This window comes from Fundulus heteroclitus, chromosome 21 (assembly GCF_011125445.2).
Source record: "Fundulus heteroclitus isolate FHET01 chromosome 21, MU-UCD_Fhet_4.1, whole genome shotgun sequence".
NCBI lineage: Eukaryota > Metazoa > Chordata > Actinopteri > Cyprinodontiformes > Fundulidae > Fundulus > Fundulus heteroclitus.
This window is the reverse complement of record NC_046381.1, coordinates 22,814,025-22,835,831: the sequence shown is the minus strand read 5'-3', so window position 1 is coordinate 22,835,831 and position 21,807 is coordinate 22,814,025. Positions and strand designations below refer to the sequence as shown.

Here is a 21,807-nt window from a genome sequence, read left to right as displayed (position 1 = left end):
GCACTTGTTACACGATCAGTATTTTTTAAAGACTCAAAAGTCCCTAAGGGTGTTGTTTTAAAGTTTGGGCTATAGGCAACCTTTTAAGACCTCCAAAATATTTCTAGAATCATGCACCATGACTATTTTACAATCATAGAAGAACTCGGAAAAATGTTGACTCACAAATTGAATGTCCACAACTTTGAACAACATTTTATATGCTTCTTTAATTAGTACGCTTTAGCAGGGGATTAGAAACAGCATTAAGCAATTTAACAGATTACAAATGAATATTTAATCAACATCCTATCTCTTATCTAAGGCTGCTTACTAATACATTTAGGAGAGGATTTTAAATTTGGAGGAGCAAACTGACCCGAACCTCAGATGGAAACTTATAGTGGCTTTGATTGCTGGATAAGGAGTTGTTCAGCCGAACAACGTGCCTTCTCTCGATGGCAAACCCGATGTCCCGTTGATGCCCCATTCACAAAGACTCACGCCTTGAGTCTCTGCCTTGATGTCCGTGCCTGAGGTGCGTCTCCTTGGCTTGAGAGGTTGGTCTAACTGCAGAGCTGACATCTCATGGGTGCAACTCGCATCTTCTGGACATCTAGGATCTTCTCATCAACCAGGTCAAAACCACAGCAGTTCTTCTTGACAGGATTTGCAGATCGTTGGCCCCGAATTGTGGAAAAACACGAAAAATAGATAATCTGACTCAGTCTCGGCGGTTCTCAGAGACACGGGCGCCGTGTTCTTCCTTTGGCTCCACGATCATCCTTCCGTCTTGGGTCTTCTTCTCTTCTGCTCCGCGCTGGATGTCTTCTGAGATGAGAATCTGAGCAACGAGTACCCAAATCACCCTTCTTTTATATGCTGAGAGAGCCGTTGGGAGGTTGCAAACCTCAACCCCCCCCCTGTCTCCACCGAACACTTGCACCCAGTACCTTATCACCTCATAAACTTTTCACCCTAAGCAGATATCTGGCCGAGTCAAAAGTTTTCGCTCCTCTTTCTCCGACCCCAGGCAGCAGGTCATTGAACCAAACTGTCTGATTCCACTTCCTCTTTTCTTCTCGGCAGATTTCCTGTAGCCAGCAGCTGCAGTCTCCTTCCAAGCGCTACTTCCTTTTTCCACAAACTTTTTTCTCCTTAGCCTGTCTGACACTTGGACTGCACTAAAATAATCATCATTTCACTAATTTAATACATGAATGCTTGATCTTTTTAAGAAAGAAAAACAATCAGTCAAAACATGCAGTTTAATAAAAAGAAAACAATCAATTTAAATACACAATTAAAGAGCTCTTAATTTTATATTTTTTATGTAATACCTTTAATTTCCAAATTATCTCTTAATTTTGAATGATAGAGAATATGGTTGAGCTCACCACACCACCGATTTTAGAGGTATTTTGACAGTACACATTTGCAAATCTCAGTACACATTTGCAGATCTGAATACAGATTTGTGGATTTTTTACACATTTGCAAATCTCAGTACACATTTGCAGATCTGAATACAGATTTGTGGATTTTTAACACATTTGCAAATCTCAGTACACATTTGCAGATCTGAATACATATTTGTGGATTTTTTACACATTTGCAAAACGGATTACACACAAGTAGTTTTACACATTTGCAGATTGTACAGACACACAAATCTCCTCACACATTTACAGATGTATTTACACATTTTGAAATCCCACTGCACACGCACAAATCGAGATACAGACACACAACTCTCCACACACATATAGATTTATTCTCTATCTCTGTCTCTCTGTCTCTCTGACTCTCTCTCTCTCTGTCTCTCTCTCTCTCTGACACACACACACACACACACACTCCCTCTCTCTGTCTCTCTATTTTAGATTTTATTTATCTGCAGGTCAAATACTATACTGAAGTCCAGGAATCAGAATTTTTCTGTTGTGTGGATTTCCCTGCTAAGCAACAGGTAAACGTGCGACGAACAAAGACGGCAGGATTTCTTTCAAAACGTCTCTTATCGTAAAACCAAGCAAGTTTTGTCTCGTTAGTTTCGCCTCTTAAATCTGCCAAAATTCCCCCCAAAAGCAGACATCAGGAACGTCCTGCGCTTTCGCGGCTCTCTGGCAGGAAGCGAGTCGTGGCAGCGGGGGTCATTGGGATAATTATGGTTCTGGTTTTGGTTGTCCTTATCCCAGTTCTGGTGAGCTCAGCTGGACCTTTAGCGCACTACGAGATGCTCGGTGCATGTAGAATGGTGTGCGATCAATACGGAACAAGCACTGCAAGCAGCGCCGGCTCTCCAGACGCGGTCCCGGACAACAGCCTCCTGCCGTCGTTACCCACTTCAATCCAGGGACCGAGGGGAGAGCCGGGTTGTCCGGGTAAAATGGGACCAAAGGGAACCCCAGGTGAACCGGGACCCCCCGGTCCAGTCGGCCCACCGGGGAATAAAGGTGAACCAGGAAGACCTGGTTTAACAGGAGCCCTGGAAACCAACGCAGTTGCTGGCGTAATCAGCGCGACTACCTACAGCACCGTGCCAAAGATAGCATTTTATGCTGGGCTGAAAAAGCAGCACGAAGGATACGAAGTGCTCAAATTTGATGATGTTGTGACCAATTTGGGAAACCACTACGATCCAACTTCTGGAAAGTTCACGTGTTCCATCCCTGGGATTTATTTCTTCACATACCACGTTCTAATGCGCGGGGGAGATGGCACCAGTATGTGGGCAGATCTTTGCAAAAACAACCAGGTAAGACAAACTGGGGGTTGGAGGGCAACAAGCAGAGTTCTGTTAAATGCCTTGATAACAGTCTTTTTAACTGAGTCTTTCAGTTCAAATAATACAATAAGCTACATTTGTAGCCTATAAGTACTATACGCGCGGTTCTGAGCTGGGACCTGAGTGCCGGTGTTGTGCGAAATTCAGTTCCCCTGTGAAAATCTGTTCCCCCTCCTGTGTCGGGAGCGCGCATTGCAGCCGTTTTCACGGGGCTTCTAATTGATTTGTCAGTAAATTATGTTTACAAAATGTAAAATAAAGTACATAAACGCGGTCTTTCAGGCATCTGAAATATCCATTATATCCTCTCCTCCCCCCGAAAACTTTGGGAAATAAAGAGCAAATGTCTCCAACTTCTCCAAAATTATGTGATAGCATCAGACCCGGCTGCAGAAACAAATTACATGGGAGGCATTCCATTTTTTTAGGGGGGCACACTTTAAAAAGAAAAAATAATATACAGATGTATTTTATATATATATATATATATATATATATATATATATATATATATATATATATATATATATATATATATATATATATATATATATATGGGCTGCACAGTGGGGTGGGTAGTGGCGGAGTGGGTAGCGCTGTTGCCTTGCAGCAAGAAGGTCCTGGGTTCGAGTACACCCCTGGGTCTTTCTGCATGGAGTTTGCATGTTTTCCCTGTGCATGCATGGGTTCTCTCCTGGTACTCCAGCTTCCTCCCACAGTCCAAAAACATGACTGTTAGGTTAATTGGCTTCTCTAAATTGTCCTTAGGTGTGAATGGTTGTTTGTCCTGTTTGTCTCTCTGTGTTGCCCTGCAACAGACTGGCGACCTGTCCAGGGTGTCGCCCATTGACAGCTGGAGATAGGCACCAGCAACCCCCGCGACCCCATGAGGGATTAAGCAGTATGGAAAATGGATGGATGGATATATATATACAGGGCCGGTTCTAGCCCTTTGGTTGCCCTAGGCGAGATTGAGTTTTGCGCCCCCCCTCGCCTTTGCCGTGCGAAATACCAGTACTGTTTTCAGCATCTGTTTAGTGCTTCATTGAGTTGTGTTTACAGTTCCACAAAGAGTGCTGTGCGGTGAATTGTGCCTACAGTTGTGCAAAGTGTGTGTTGCAAATTGAGTGAGTGGATTTGCTATAAGTATTAATAGTTTTAGAAATTGTGCTATAAGAATCAAGGGTTGTGTTTAAGCATTCAGAAAAAAACTGTAACTTAGCATGGAGTGATGCATAGACAACAAATACCAGAATAGGTTTCAGAACCTTTTATTTTTTATTATTTTAAATAATTTATTACACACTCAAAGTTAGGACTGTGCAAAAACACTCTTAACCATCTGTAAGGACACTTAGGTAAAGTATAACTAATAAACAGGATTTTGATGATTATTTGTAAATCCATTTTGAATACTCAATGCAGATAATCACTACAAAATATTTTATTTATATTAGTATCCTCCACCCATTCTCAAGCTATTAATATAGCACATAATTCTGCTGCATATATACTGAGACAATTAGATGTCCTTTTTGAAATAATCTTTGTCAGGAATCACCACTGCTATACTAATTACTTCACTCTGTCTTTTTTTGTGTTGTCTTTTGACTTTCCTGTATCTGTTTATTCACTTGTGTGTAAATGCACCCCAGCAATCAAAAAAGATTATGAGAAATTTTACCCACTGCTGCTTTTTTTTTTTTAGATGCTGCTAGCAGAGCTGGAGAAAATAAAAACTAAGCAGGTTGATGCAGCATCAGAGCCCCCATCACTGACAAGTTAATTTGTGAAACCAACAAAAGATGATGCCATCAATCTCTCATTCAGTCGATTTTCAAAAAGACCATGAAATAATTTTATTAGTAATTGCTTATATTACATAATAACCACAACAATTTTGTTTACACGTATGTTTTAGATTTTATTCTTTCAGCTTGGGTATTTTTTTTAACTGCCAACAGGTGACCTCTAAAGGTAAAGTCATCTTCATGTCCTGGGGGGGGGGGGGGGGGGGAGTGGGAGTGGGCCCTTATACAGCTGACTGCACACGAGGGTATCACAGCCCTGGTATCTTTGCCTAAATAGTCCCAACACCATCTCACAAATTGTCTATAGGCTATATGCCTATGCTGTTGCTTGTATTGGGACCAAGCAACCTGCAATGTCCAAATATTTAGACACACCGCTTCCATGCCAGGATAGTCTGTGTCAGGGGTTTCTCCATCCATATCCTCTCTGGCTTCTTCAATCTTAGCAACAACCAAGCTGATTTCCTGGCAACAGATGCACTCTCTCGCAGAATCCATTATTGGCAGTGAGAACAGGAACACCTAAAAAATAAGATTGATTAATTGTATATTTGTATATTGAAATTGATTTACATTTCAGGAAATATTTAGGCCTCAATATTACTCAGTGTATATTTTTGATATATTATTTTTGACTTTTGTTATGCTAGTATGTAGGTAGGCTAAATATTAATGTACAGATACTGTTTTTAAAATGTTGTCAAGTGATTCTTTATGATAAGTAGCACCTCATCATTGGGCCTAACTAGGCCATGGCATAAATTCATTTTTAGTTGTAAATAAATGCTCATTCATTTTAGTGATACAGTTTGTCCTCATCTCTTTATTTAAGATAAGATAGACTTTATTGATCTCACAGTGGAGAAATTTACGTGTCACTTCGGCTCAATAAAAGTGACAAAAGACCGATTATCTTTGCGTTTAAAATAACACAAAACAGCGTAAGAAGACCTCGTTTATTTATTTTTATTTTATAATTTTGTAGACAGCTGCCGATTAAACTAATGTTACAACCTTGATATAATTATATGCGTTGTTTTATCGAAAAATCAATTATAAGCTCCGTGACAACGGCTGCAATGCGCGCTCCCGACAAAGGGGGGGGGGGGAGATTTACACAGGGGAACTGAATTTCGCACAACACCGGCATTTTAGTCATTAAATATCTATGGTGCCTAAAAGAAAATGATGTCAACATGCAAAAAAATATTTGAACTGTGTAGTTAAAAGAAAAAACTTGTCCTACCATTCATCTAATCTCCCGCCGTCCAATCTCCACTCCTTGTCCGACTCGCTGTTGTTCGTCTGCTGCCTTCTCTTCATCTGAAACGTCTGGGTGGAACATGTGAGGCTCCAGACACAAATATTCTTCCTCCCATACATCAGAATGGTCTCCTGGTAGGAATCGCTCGGTTGAAGTCGAAATTTCGCTTTCAGATTTCTTGTTTTGGCTATCGCATGTAGTGCTGTAATCCGCCATGTTGAGATGAACGCTCCCGTTCTGACGTCACGACTTCCGGGTTGGAGGGCGCTTGAAAAGTGATCAGAATCTTTTCCAATTTTCTCTTAAATGTGAAAAAGAAAATAAAAAAAATCGGTGGTATTTTTATTTGTTCATATTTTGCTATATATATACGTAAGGTTAAGTCAAACTGATGTACGCTTCATAACCGGTTTAATTCGCTTTTTTTTCTAATTGTATGATTAATGGGAAGTAAGCCTAAGGGCGACGCTAGAGGGCGCCCCCAACACATTTGTCGCCCTAGGCAATTGCCTAGCTCGCCTATAGCAATCGCTATAGGCGGCCTATATATATATATATATTAGGGCTGGGCAAGTTAACGCGTTAATTTCGCGTTAATTCATTAACTATTAACGGCGATATTTATTTTATCGCGCATTAACGCATGTTGCTCACATGCTTTCAGTCAGTGTCAGTCAGCAGGCGCGCTGACTGCAGAGCGCTGTCACGGCAGCACTCTCCCGCTCCCCCTCCCCTCTCGTACATGGCTCAGCGGCGCCAGCCAATCAGCACGCAGGCTCAGCCTGGCCCGCCCACTCAGCTCTCACACAAGCTTAACAAAGAAACAGCTGAGAGAGACCGCAGCAGCGAAAAAACATGAACAGGGGAAGTAGCACCGTTTGGCTTTATTTTAATACCGTAAATGAAATCAAGCTGTATGTTTTGTAAAAAGCCGGTTCATTTCAGTGGAAACACAACAAATTTATCTAAGCACGTGAAAAAACATGAAAACGTCGAGCCCCAGAAACGGAGAGAGGAGACGAAACTTCTGTCATTGCCCCGACAGACCCACAGACGTCTCTGACTGAGGCGTTTCAGTCCTCCAGGGAACATCCAGGTAGATCAGTGGATGGATGGATGGATGGATGGATGGATGGATGGATGGATGTTACTGGAGCCCACACATAACATGTAATTAAGACCTTGAAAGAACCCAGTACATATATTAAAAAGTGTTATTTAAGATAAGATAACATTAGCTAATCCTTTTTTATCCCACGATGGGGAAATTTATAGGATTAAAGCAACAGGCAGGTGCACACAACACAGACAAAATTACATAAGGATTGAAATATATAAGAGGTGGATTAGCGAAAAAACACTGAACATAACATTATTATTATTATTATTATTATTATTATTATTTAATTGTAATAATAAAATAAAAACCACAAAACCCAAAAGGTCAACAGTTTCATGATACATCAAGCTTAGGGACTGGCTAATATACAGCAGGTCAAAAAAGGCCATATTTTGGCTGCAGTGCTTGCTGTTCTCTTATGAAGAAAAGATCAACTAGTGCACAAAATTCAATAGATGGGTTGAAAATATCCAGTATAAAATAAGTGCTACAAATGTTACAACACTTTTGTTCATATGGCAGCAGAACATTAAAATAAAAGTGCTCTTTACACTACTTTTGAACTCATTCTTGGAGCTTGCACATACAATGCGATTAATCATGATTAATCATGCAAATTATGCGATTAATCGCGATTAAAAATTTTAATCGTTGCCCAGCCCTAATATATATATATATATATATATATATATATATATATATATATATAGGCATGGACTGGTAATCGGGCATTTTCCCGGTGGGCCGACATGCTGTTTGGGCCGGCAGACCCGACATGTATTATTATTATTATTATTATTATTATTATTATTTTATATATCGGCCTCTTTATATTTGCATAAAGCATGAAGAAAAATAAAATCAGCAGCGCAAGAGTCTGTTCCGATCATCCGGCCCTTACCACAGGCTACTGCTGCCCATTGGTTATCATCCCTGACAGTCTAAAGGGCTAGGCCAATCATAAAGTAGAAAAACACCTTCACGCTCCATGTGGAACTTTGTGCAGCGGTGTTCACAGTAGTAATGGATAAGAAACGCAAGGGAGGCGCAGAAAAACTGCGCAAAAAAAAGAAACGAGTTCTTCAAACGGACGCTGCGAAATGTGTCAAACTGACTGACATGTTCCCAACAGCAGGCCCTTCATCTGCTCCGGTGTCTGATGTAAAATATGGTGGTGGTGGTTGTAGTCAGTGACGTGCGGTAGGGTTCATAGCTGGTGAGGCACTGACGTCATCAGAGTCAGATTTACAAATATATACACTCTACAGAGTAGACTCGTTGCAAAGTGCTGAAGGCGACTGATTGAGCCAAATTAATTCACCAAGAGACATGGAAAAATATAGATTTTTTGATGAAAAAATAAAAATAAATTATTTGTCATTTGACTGTAACAGTTTATGAGTTATGATGGATTTCTGCATTTGTAACACATTCTAAAACTATAACCCACATTACGCACATTTCATTACAGAAACAAAATATGAATAATTATCGCTGTCTTACCTCTACATATAAATTAAGTCCATGCGCAGCTCTTTCTGCACAAAAATATCTTCATTTTCCAGTAAAAGTTCTCTTTATCTTCTTCAGTTTTAAAAGTCTCTCAGTCTCAATGGAGCTCACTGCCAGGGAGGAAAGCCTTCCCTGATCAGTCCTGTTCCGGCTGTATGTTTAGAGTCTTTTTAAGTGCTTTACTTGTTTAGCAAAACTTGCTAATAATACATCCATAACTTGCTGTCACTCTACAGTTTTGGGATCAGGAGCGGTGCTCCTTGAGCGCCCCCTGCCTAGAGGCCAAGGAACTGCCGGCCTCACCTACAACCAGCTCTTTGCCTTTTATGTTCGCGCAGCAGCACAAAAACATGTTACCTGCACACAGTTTGATGACCAAAACACAATTCGTAATCCACATATTAAATTGTGGAAAATCAGCTCATAACTGTTTGAACAATTGAATTTATGATCTAGAGACAGGAGGATGCATTCACAGAATGGAAGCCAGCGCAGTTAACATGGGATTGCGCAATCCCAGGGGAGGCCAAGGGATTATATATATATATATATATATGCTTCAGGCTGAACAGTGGCTCCGGGACTACTGTAACGAACAAACAAATAGCAATAGTGTAGTCAGTGTTGCCAAATGAGGCAGGTTTCCAACCAAATAGGCTTTTGAACACATTGAGCTGGGAAAAAAATTGCTTATGGGCAGATTGTAAAAAAATTTCAGAAGCTTTTCATAACATTTGTTAGGCTTTTAGTAAGAATTAGTAACAAAATATATCAAAATAGTCACTATTTATTTTTTAAATAAGTTGAATCTGTCGATCTGACATCATCAATGAATAATAGTTATAATGAATAATATTGATTGTTATAATAAAACAAGAAAAGAATAATGGTTAATCAAGTGTTTGGTCAGTGTAAACGCCCAAGAGGGGTTGAGTTCTACTTATCAACTTAAAAATATTAAAAATATTATCATGACTGCGTGTAAGACAAATGTTTAATTGAGCTATACTGATAGAAATTAAGTTTATATTAAGGTAGATTGACAACTCATGTTGGGAAGCTATTTATAATTAATTTTTTTCCGGTTGATATATCCTGATTGTTAAAGAGATCTTGTGTGTTATTTGGTTGTCTGATTGTACATTTTGTTTAGAGCCAATATATGCACAGTTTTTTTCTTTGCTTCAGCGCAGTTGTGTGCTAATGGCATGTTCTTATGTGTTTAATAGTTTTCTGCTTTTAACATGAGAGAGTTTGAGATTTGGGCTTGTTTTTTTATTTTAAGTTGGGCAGGTTTTATGCTGGTTTGGGTTACTGGAAACTAACAGTGACATAGGGTAACCTGTAGAGCTGTGTCTTAACTCAAAAGTCCAGCATAAGCTACACACTAATAAACATGAGCACTGGTGTCAGGCTTGAACACTGACTGAAGTAACAATTCTGACTATGGGGTAAGATCACTTCCTAAATAAACTTGTACATAAAAGGATAGTTGTGTCCATATTAGTCAGAAGTTGTGCATAACAAACATGTGTAAACTCATAATTTAAATTGCATTCAAAAGATACAACATACAGTTTAAATAGTTACAACTTCAATAACTAATAAATACAAATTTCATGTTTAAATTTGTGCTTTACTCTTTATGAACACAAACAGCAGCGGCTGCTTGAGAATACAGATTTTTTCTTTGAGAATACGAATTCACAACAGTGGTCTGACGTCACGGTTTCCAAGGCTGGTTAATGGAGCACAGAGTGCGAAGATAGGAGCCGCGCATGCGCTCTTCAGACTGACCGTCTCTGAATGCACAGCGGCTGCAGCTTCATTCCAGACAGCGCAGAGCTCACAGTGGTAAGTTAAACATTCCCTTTTCTGCTGCTGTTGTTCTTCAAAAGTACGTTTTCAGATCGTTTGAGGTGAGAACATTATACTTTTAAGCTTCCCTATGTGGCCTGTTTACAGAGTTAGTGCGTAATTTTAATAAAAAGTCCGATGTTGAGCGTCTGTGCCAACTGGTGGGTCTTTTTAAGATTGACAGCGTATTTCCTACTTTTATCTTTAAAAAAACAACATTGAGGATGGTGTTAAACATGTGATCACGTTGAAATTGTGACTATTTATCTGTAAAGAATTAAAATGAAAACATAATTTTTATATATTAGTAACAGGAAAGGGAGTAGGGTTAAGCTACTTTGTTCCACCTACTAACCTTCACAGCATTGTTCATTAAGGAAAAGTTATTTCTGTTTGCCCACCTTTACAGTGATTAATCTATAAATTATGTGCAGTTAGTTAATTATTTCAGTGAAATGGTAGAAATACCAGAGAAAGGAAGCCATTTGTTACATTTACTACTATACATTTTACCTTTTCTTTCTTGAGAACTATAATAATCTGCACGTTAACTACAAATAGTTTTGTGGTGTGAAAAGGTGAGAATTGAAAAAACAATTAGGGTAACGTTTGGCAGTTTTTATTTACAGGAAGAAACAGAAACAAAAAATTTGAGGATAATCACTTCTGTGCCGATCCTCCAAATATTTTTTAATGAAGTGGACCTGAAACCAGCCTTCAGGCTAAACAGGTCCACCATCATCCTCCTCCTTCTGCTGCTGTCCATCCAGAAGGTCCATGGATGGCCACAGGAGATAGAGGTGCTGGTGACCCTCTACTGGCTGGCCTGCTGTGCATCCTATAGGGAAACAGCTTGCCAGTAAGATCTCTTACCTTCTTGTCCTTAAATAGAGCCAACAATGACACACAATTGATACACAGATTATATTAATTGGATAGAAGATTAAGACATATCAGCATATTAGCTAAATTACAAGTTAATTTTATATTTGGTACAGATCAAGTGGAGGCATGCTACAACAGACACCACGCCAAGGCGAGAGACGTCATTGGGCGTGCCTTTGGTGGTCTGAAGACACGGTGGCGTTCCATCTTCTTAAGGGCGCCGTAGGTCCGCCTGACGTTTTACCCAAAAGTAATCGCCGCCTGCTGCATCCTCCACAATATTAGTATAGAGGCAGGGGACCAGCTAGACGTGGAGGATGAGGAGGTCGACCCAGAGGAGAACGGCCATCTGGCGGCTGAAGACAGGGAGCTGCTCCAGCTGGCTGCATGTTTAAGTTGACATGACTACATCTGACCTAATGTAGATCAGTTCTAGTCATGTACACATGCTGCTTCATTTTATTTTTTTCACTACCTGTAAAAATACATAAAATAATCAGTAAATTAATTTCCATTCCAACTATTTTTAATTGTATGTTTGTATGTGTTGTCTATTTGTATAAGATGTTAATAGAAGTCATTTCTTTGTTTTAAACCACGTTAGTAACTGTTAATTTGTTGAATATGTTACACCTTCATTCTGTTACAAAGTTAAAACATTTTTCTAAAATAAATATCTGTATTTTTTTCATATATTGTTACTATTGTTTTCTTTCCCTCTTTCTTCTCTCAATTGTTCGTGTCCTCACTCAGAGGAAACTCACTTAGATAGGAAAAACATTTATAGAATTTATTTATTTATAGATTTTATATTAGGGCTGGACGATATAGAAAAAAGCATATTGATAAAAAAATGCATATTGATCGATAGATAATTATCAAAAAGATTTAAAACCTGGCTCTTATAATATTGCTAAATGACTTACTTTTAATATATCACACACAAACACTCAATCCCAATTAAATTCTTATTTAACCAACATTTTTAACCATAACTGATCTTTTTTTAATGAAAAATGACTCAACTTAGAGACCTGGGTGATGTTATTAAATACTGACAAAGAATAAACTAAAGTGACCGGCGCTGTTAGGGAGCGCTGTTAGAGAAAAAATTGCAGCCCGGAACTTTATATCGTGGATCAAGAGTGGCGAGTAGTTGTTTGAAGCCAGGTTTTTCAACTGCAGACAACAGCAGCATGTCCATCACTATGAAGCACGTTACTGCATGCATGATGTTCTTATGCCGCTTGGACGCTTTGTCATTTTATCACAAAGAAGGGAGCCCAGTTTAGTTGCTATACCTGCTTTGTTTTGGAAGAACTTCCAGAAGATTCCTAAGAAGATGACGCGGAGTCGCGCAGGGCTAAAACGGCTCACGCTGCTGCGAGTGTGGCTTATGTGATGAAAAAAGTTGGTTGCGTTACCAGACTTTGTTTTTACCGGTTCCTTGCAAGTTTTACAAATCACTGGTTTATTTCTGTCAGACTGGCGAACTAGTAAAACCACGTTTTGGGACAATTTCCCCCGTCACTCCTTGCTGCGACATATTCACGTGCTCTGTGTTGTGGTTGAGTTGAGGGCGGGGCTTTGTGACGGTGTGCCTGGGTCCGCGATTACGATTGGTTGAGAGGAAGCAGTGACTGCAGCATCAACTAATATATTAGGCTTAGAGGAAGGAAGGAAAACTGTCTCTATAACCAACTTTTATCGACCCTTTTTCCCCCTTATTGTGCCACACGTCTTTCGATTGATATATATTGTTATTAAATTATCGTTCAGCCCATTTTATATGCTGCTGTCATCCTTGGGAGACATTTACAATTTATTCCAGCAATTATTGAGTTAATAAAGCAACACGCGTCAGCCTGATAAACACAAAACAAATAAATTCTCTTTTTTTTTTTTTATTACGCACCAACTCTGTAAATAGGGAAGCTTAAAAGTATAATGTTGTCGCCTCAAACGATCTGAAAACATACTTTTGAAGAACAGCAGCAGCAGAAAAGGGAGTGTTTAACTTACCACTGTGATCTCTGCGCTGTCTTCTTCTTCTTCTTCTTCTTCTTCTCTTTTGTTAATGGCGGTTGGCAAACAACTTATAGGTGCATTACCGCCACCTTCCAGAATGGAGTATGGATCAGACACTCTGCGCTGTCTGGAATGAAGCTGTGGCCGCGGTGCATTCAGAGACGGTCAGTCTGAAGAGCGCATGCGCGGCTCCTATCTTCGCACTCTGTGCTCCATTAACCAGCCTTGGAAACCGTGACGTCAGACCACTGTTGGGAATTCGTATTCTCAAAGAAAAAATCCGTATTCTCAAGCAGCCGCTGCTGTTTGTGTTCATAAAGAGTAAAGCACAAATTTAAACTTGAAATTTGTATTTATTAGTTATTGAAGTTGTAACTATTTAAACTGTATGTTGTATCTTTTGAATGCAATTTAAATTATTATGAGTTTACAAATGTTTGTTATGCACAACTTCTGACTAATATGGACACAACTATCCTTTTATGTACACGTTTATATTGGAAGTGACCTTACCCCATATCTGACTAGAAGAGGTTCTGTAATTACAGCAGCTATGAGAACAAGGAGCAGAACAGCTTGTGCTCCTAGCTGTCCTAGCTAACCCTGCTAGCTGTCCTAGCTAACCCTCCTAGCGTGAATGTTTACTCCAGTTTAGACTTCAGTGCTGACATTTCAAACATAAATTAATAGCGCTCCTTCCAGCTCACTCTCTGCTTCGTTGTCACTTCTTGTAATTGTTTGGTAATCAAACCAAATTTCCATCTCGCTCTACCGACACCAACGGTGACCACAGCCGAACCGTAGCGGCGACTGAAGGCTATGACTCGGTGTCCCGCCCCACTCCAGCTGTGATTGGCTAGCATGTTGCCGTCAGTCGTTGATTTGATTGGTTAAATTGTATGATTGGCACATCAAAGATAGTACTAAAAGGACAATGGCCACTCCGAGGTGAAAAAAAAAAAGACATCTTCCAGTCCAGGGCGGGCACAGCTGGCTCACAGGGCGGGTACGGGCCCCCAATGCACGCCCATGCCGCCGGGTCTGGATAGCATGTACCTATACTAGACATTTCCTTAATACAGTAATCTGTCATATTTTACATTAGCCTACAATGGGATTTACTAGTAAGTCTACACTCTCGTCTTTTCAGGACGTCTTAGTTTTTGTGCCCTGCTATCAGCCATCCTCCTTTTTCGGCAAAGTAAAATCATGAATACACTCTACGTGTTGGAATACTGTGTTTGGTGACTTACTTTTATTTGTCAGGCTTAAGTGACAAAAGTTGGAAAAAGACAGATTATCTTGCCATTTAAAATAACACAAAACAGCGTAACAAGACCTCGTTTATTTACTTATTTTGTAAACAACAGCTGGCGGTAAAACTGAGCGTTATAACCTTGACATGATTATATAAGTTTTACCGACAAATCAATTAGAAGCGCAGTGAAAACGGCTGCAATGCGTGCTCCCGACACAGGGGGAACAGATTGTCACAGGGGAACTGAATTTCGCACATCACCTGTTGTGCCAGACTGAACTGGAACCTGAGGACTAGACTAACTGAAGAATGCACAAGTTAAAATAAAATTACTTGTACATTATAAAGTATAGACACACAAATTATGTAATAACAAAAGCATGTTTTCAGTAAACCTGAGCTTCATCTGTATCTCATCTGAGCTGTATCTGTATCTTCCTATGAGTTAAATGTATGATCTGGAAATTACAGGATGATTGCCGTACGTAGGGGGATTCAGAAAGACTAAGAAAGGTAAAAAAAGGAGTAGTGGCATACACTGTAAATGCAAACAATGTCCTGACTCAAGATAAAATAGTGTATTTGACTTAATTTATACTAGTTTTTAAAGTTTACTTTCTCATACCAAGTTTTCTGAACTTTTTACCTGCATACTTTTTTCCATTAAGTTATATGAACCTAATTTTCATAGTAAGTAGCATGCTTTGTTGTATGAGACTTAACTAACACTGCTGCACTCTCTAGTGCGCATGTCCATTTACGGTTTGCGCGCATTTTTTTTCTTCGGTTCGAGAGCATTTACCACTCGAGGTACAGTCAAGTATATGTCATGCATAGTCCCGCTGCTCTTACGGAACGTTGATTTTGGTAAGTACAAAGCTTTAATGTTTAATGTTTAATTGTTTTTAATCTTATCAATATAATGTACTTTTTGAAGAACGCACACTCTTCAACTTTGTTGTTAGCATGTTAACTAGTGTATGTCTGACAGTGGGTTCACAGAGGAGACGTTAGAAGCAGCTAAACATTAGTGAATTAAATAAAAGTGCTTTGACTTGGCATGGAGCCCCATTGTAGTACTAATTTGTAACATTTCTCCGCCGCTATAGTTCTGTTGTATGTGAGTTAACGTGTTAGCTTAATTTAAGGCGCCGGGGGCACTCCGTGTCGGCCGCGCGCCTTGGTGTCAGTTATGCTACGTTAAAGCTATGTTACCCAGTAACGTAGCTTTATCAGTTGCTTGTAGCTGACACCCCACCCAGGTCAAAAACTTCGGTAAATAGCCTGAATGGTAAGTGCCTCGTTTGTGCTGTTAAAATTATCTGTTGTGCTGCTGTTGTTTCGGAGATATTATAAGTTTCAATTTCAGCTGATGACGTCACCATCCCTCGCAGGTGCGAAAAAAAAAAAAAAGCTAGAGCGCTTTATAAAAAAAAAAAAAAAATGGCACGCTTGTGCAGAGCTTGATCCCAAATTAACCAAAATGGTCTGTTTTTTTTTTTTTAGTGCTTCATTTGTGCAGGTATGTGTGCTTAAAACGATTGTTTGTGCTGCTTTCATTTCAAAGATATGAAAGGAAAAGTCCGGTCAAAATCAGAATTCGAACTGCTGAAAGTACTTTAAATATAAAATTATTACATACTGTTCAATAAATGATCCGTTTTTTTATTAAGAGTAATCTTCATTTCAATGTACTTTTGTGGAGGCTTCCATATACTGCACCTCCCAGTTTGTGACGTCTCACCGCGGGGTCGGCTACTGAGCAAGTCCCAAGGCTCTATTTGTTGTGTCACTGCGCGCTACTATCCAAGATGGCGACGACCGGTGCTCTATGCGAAGCAGAGAGTGATGGATTAATTAGCGATTTTCTTGTTGGTTAACGATAAATTCATTAAATCACCACGAACGTATTAGTTTTAGGTATAGATAATGATCCACTGATTTTTTTTTCACTTGTTAACCAGACTTTACCTTAAGGATTATAATTATGGCCGATTACGTCACTGTCCGCTGCAGGAGCAAAAGAAACCAGAGTGCTTTAGTGCTGTTTATGCTAAGCTTTATCCAAAACAAACCAATTTTTACAGTTTATGCAGCTTCGGGGGATAGTGACGTTATTGGCCATAATTATAATCCTTAATATCTCCGAAACGAAAACAGCACAAACCATTCAGTCTATTTGCCAATTTTTTTTTACCTGCGTGGGGTGTCAGCTTCACGCAGCTTAGTTAATCCAGGTTTGTTTTTTTTCATATTTAAGTAAAACATTTTGTCTAAAGAACTTTTTCACAGTAACTGACACCTGTTTTATATATATGTAATGCTAGCTTCACTCACTTTATGGTTATTTTCTTTATAGGACTATGGAACAGAATCAATCAATCAATCAATCAACTTTTATTGTCAATTTCATCATATGCTCCAGACATACAATGAGATCGAAATTACGTTTCTCACTGTCCCACGGTGAAGACAAGACATATTTACCAGACTAAGTACACAGACAACATAACATTCAGATAAAAGTAAATAAGAGGGCACATGCAGTGAATAAATAAATAAAAGCAGCAAAATTTGGTTTTAAAATTGTACATGGACAGTCAATAAAATATTTCATTTTAAAAGTTTTGGTTTTAAAATTGTACATGGACAGTCAATAAATATCAATGCAAAAATAAAATATTAGTGCAAAAGTTCTGTTTTTTAGTATTAATAAGAGTCATTATGTAAGTGCTGTATTTTCTGGATAAAAACAACAAGTTTCAAAGTGCAAAAGTGTGCAGGTGGAGTAACGCAATGCAAGGCGGCCATCTGTGGGTCAAATGTCCAGGATGTTATGTAGCTGCGGATGGAGGGGGAAGAGAGTTCAGCATCCTAACAGCTTGGTGTATGAAGCTGTTGCTGAGTCTGGTGGTGCGGGAGCGCAGGCTTCTGTACCTCTTCCCAGAGGGCAGTAGGTCAAACAGATTGTGAGCGGGGTGACTTGCATCACTCACAATTTTGGTCGCCTTTCGGATGAGGTGGGTGATGTAAATGTCCTTCAGGGAGGGGAGTGAAGCACCAATAATCCTTCCAGCTGTGTTCACTATGCGTTGCAGGGCTTTCCTGTTGTATTCAGTGCAGCTTCCGCCCCACACAGTGATACAGCTGGAGAGGATGCTCTCAATGGTGCCTCTGTAGAATGTGGTCATGATGGCTGGTGGAGCACTTGCTTGCCTGAGTTTCCGCAGGAAATACAGGCGGCGCTGAGCTCTTTTTGCCAGTGATGCGGTGTTGGTGGTCCAGGAGAGGTCTTCACTGATGTGCACCCCCAGGAATTTGGTGCTGCTCACTCTCTCCACCACAGCACCATCGATGGTCAGTGGCAGGTGCTGGGTGTGACCTCTCCGGAAGTCAACCATAGTCCATTTTCTTTATAGGACTATGGAACAGAAGTGAATCAGAGTCTTTCTCACTGATTGTGACATTAGAAAAATCAATCTTGATCAGAAACCAGACAACCTTGAGTCCCTTTTGGAACACTTAAAAGTTAAACTGGCTCTACCATATGATTTCAAACTACAGTTTGAAGACCAACTTTTTAACAATGCACTCTGCAATCTGACAGATGTCTCAGAACTGCCAGATCGAGCCACGCTGAAAATTATAAGTCTTGAATCTCTCTCTTCAGTCTCTGGCATACTGTCCTTACCAAGCACATCTGATACAAGGATGCCCTGTACAAGTGAAGAAAAATCTCAGTTGACGAGGCAGGATCCTTGGCCGTCTGCATTTGATGTTCCAGAATTCTCTGTGGATGTAAATTTCCGACTGAGACAGGGAGACCTAATCTATATGAAGGCTGGAACTTGGATGGATGTTTCTCAGGACATGAAACATGTGATCTTAGAAAGACTGGCAGAGACAATGTATGTACATTGTCTCTGCGAGTCCCCACAGAGGAACACTGTAGAGACGTGGCCTCTGCACTGATTGCAAAACATCCCTGTCTGAAAGAAGCTGGATCACCCACTGGATATTGTGGTTGGAAGAATAACATTAAATTTAAGATGGGGAATTTCCGTACAAAAATGAGGAGATCTGGAATGGCCGAAGTCCAGGTGAATGGCAACAGGAGGACTAGGGATTTTCCTGAGGAGCGCCATCATGTAGTAACATTAAAAGGCCAAAAAGAAGTGAGACGAATTTCTTGCCAAATTTTCCTGATGGTGAAAATGCAGATACTCTTGAGTCTGTTAGAAGATGGCTTGAAAGTGAAGCAAAGGAAAGGATTCCAGACTCAGCCGATGTGAAGAAAATGATGGAACACACATTTTTTTTGCGACGTACAGAAATTGTGGAAGAACAGCCTCCAGTTAAAGGAATGATGGAACGCTGGCCTGCACTGTTCACAGAAAGTCAGGTATGACCCATTGACACTGCACTATACTGAATCACGACACAAGTAATCATTTGTTTCTCTGTTTTGTTAGATTGTTTGAATGATTTATCAGCGAATAAATCTGGTCAATACTTGGGGTCCCTTGGTTGTGTTTTATTTGTTTCTTACAGCTGCTACTACAGTACAAGTAATTGTTTTGTAATTTAATAATTATATGACCATCGTATAGTGCGTCCTCATTAATACCCCGTTTCCACTCCCCCTTTTTAACCGTGCTGAGACCAGTCCAAGCTCGGTAACCGAGATAACTATCGAGTGTAAATGGAACGCAAACTGAACTGAACCGAGCCAGACACAACCGAACCGCGCTAAATATCTGGCTCGGTTCTCTAATAACAAAGAGCGCATGAGCAGACCGTGTCATCTCCTTACAGTCAGCTGACATTTCAGACATTCATAAAAAATACTAGCTTCCCTACCGTGACACACGGTTTCCAGTGATGATTCTGCTTAGCAGTGTGATGAACTTCAGCGTCTGTCATTGTTTCCTGCATCTGTAAATCCTTATTAGACGTTCGTTTGTCTTATCCACTTCCCAAAAGCCGACTCTGTCAAGTAAATTAACCAAAAGTTGCCGTCTTCGCCTGACTCTCCGCAAACAACGACGTATCATCAAGCTTAACTGCCTAAATGTTACGGGCACCGCCATTTTGATTTGCTTGGTCCCTCCTTCAATCCCAGAGAGCAGTAGTACCGCAGATCGTCACTTGGAGGCGAGGAACCAAGGAACCGGGATAGCGTGATGTGTAAACGGTCGTCACAACCAAGCTCGGCTTGGTTAACTGATCGAAGCTCGGACCGAGCTTGGCATGGATCGGTTTAACAAGGGTAGTACAAATGGGGCTTAAAGGTATACTATGCAACCGGGGTTGATTTTTCCAGCGAGGCTCCCCCCAGAGGGCAAAAGTAAAAGTGCACTGTCATAAAAATGCTCAGCTGTTCTGGTTTCTCCGTCAAGCCAGGCGCGGTTGTTTTGAGCTTAGCAGACAGGCGAACGCAACGAAAAGTAAAAAAAACGGCAGTACAAACGATGACTAACACAGTGAAAGTATGAACATCAGGCTTCCCGCAGCGCTATCTTGGCGAGGCGGCCGCCTCGCCGCTGTAGCGTCTCGCCAACATTAAAAAATAAATAAATAAAAAAATAATAATAATATGAATAATATGAATAAAACTCGATATGCTTGCATGTTTATTTGATGTTAACACGCGGTTCTTTATTGTTGCTTTCGCTCGTGCATATAGTGAATGGCAGGGAAAAAACACATGGAGTTCTCGCCGTAAAGCAAGACCGACTCTCGCGGTCTTGCACGAGACTTCTGAGCCTGTGGGTGCGGGCCGAGGGCTCTTGCAATTGCAAGTGCGGTATTTCCCCCACAGACCACCAGGGCGGCCGAGAAAACCTTTGTTCGACCTGAAATGACTCATTTAATCATCCAAAACGGTATGGAACACATTAATTAACTGAAAAATGTTGCATAGTATGCCTTTAAGACTAAGAAAGTAGAGAACACGGACCCGGCTCTGAAGTCCTTCCACTTGCTCCCTGGATCTCAGAGAATAGACTTTAAAATCCTTCTGTTAATCTATATATCCCTGAATGGCTTAACACCTAAATACTAAAGCACTAAATACAGTTTATATGTAGTCCCCTATGGCAGACTGTTTTGACACTTATTAAAAGCGCTATCTCTGTTTTTCCTTTTGTAGATCACTTAAATAGGATTCTTCCTGGTCAGAATCACATTCCTCATTGAAACTGTAATACTTTCTTAAGTTACAATTGTTTTTTTTGTCATGTTTTGCCAGTATAACTATGGTAATTGATGTCGCAGAGCTAGATGATAGCCCAACAGATTTACTTTCACAAGCAGACCATTATGGTTAAGATTCTGCTTGTTACTTAATATGAAACTTTATTGTAAATGATTTAGTGAGTAAAATTGTAACTGAGAGTAAGCCTTCTACCTAAATTTATTTGTGTTCTTTTACTCCAAATGCAGGATTTGGACATAGACTATGACTTCACCCACGTACCTGTTGGCGTTCTAACAGTCATGACTGAGGACACACCACCAGAGATTAACACCATTGCAATCATCCTCGAAGGAAACATCGTCATGGATGAAATTCGCACAACCTGTCAAGCACTTTGTCTTATGTTTGGCTTGATATATGCACTCCTAACTGCTAACAAAGGGTTTGGACTCAACAATTAATCGCACATTTTGTTTGTCTGTCACCTGGAAATTCTTCAGGTTAACTTGACCTTTGATGGTCTCTGTCAAGAGAAATTGCAAAATGAACAGCATGTTGATTGTTGTTTACAAATACTGAAATAGAAAAAAACATTTTCATAATGCCATTTTGTGAGCTCTTATTTTAAAGTTAGCTAAACTAAGGTATGTTAAGTGCATTGTTTTTTTATTTAAGTACTGCCTACTTACTTTGGCACAGTATATTAACTTAACGTGACTTATTATCTGGGTGCGATTTGCTGGGGGGGATGGGGGGGATTTACCCCCCCTCTGGTTGTGATATCCCCCCCCTCTGGTCATTCATGTTTTATCCCTGGGGGGGATACATTCCTCCCCCCTCTGATCTAAATAAGTAATATTATCAGGGGTTAAAGTTCTCCGTCGCTGCGACGGATTACGTCATTTGGAAAATAAGCGCAAAATGTTAGTAGGGCGGGTCTTTACAAAGTGGAGATCTGCCAGTCTGAGGTATTGGTGTTTCATCATTTTAACTTTTGGGAGAACATCTCAAACTGACTACAGATGAATGAGAGTATCGGTGGTCAAAGGGTTTCTTTGGATTTATGCGAACCACCAGGTCAGAAAGTTCAGCGGATTGAACAGCTG

General features: G+C 40.1%; 1 protein-coding gene across 6 annotated transcripts in view; it reads left to right on the top strand.

The window, feature by feature from the left end:
- Positions 1-1,905: 1,905 nt before the first annotated feature.
- The window catches only part of c1ql3a (complement component 1, q subcomponent-like 3a), an 81,219-nt gene continuing 61,317 nt past the window's right edge, over positions 1,906-21,807 (top strand). For 5 of the 6 annotated variants that reach the window (XM_036125486.1, XM_036125485.1, XM_036125487.1 and 2 more), the window contains exon 1: positions 1,906-2,737. In XM_036125486.1, coding sequence (XP_035981379.1) covers positions 2,147-2,737 — 591 coding nt within the window. In that variant the 5' untranslated portion in view covers positions 1,906-2,146. Of the gene's footprint in view, positions 2,738-20,946; positions 21,497-21,807 lie in introns of those variants that run through there. The other variant, XM_036125483.1, reaches the window with a different exon arrangement.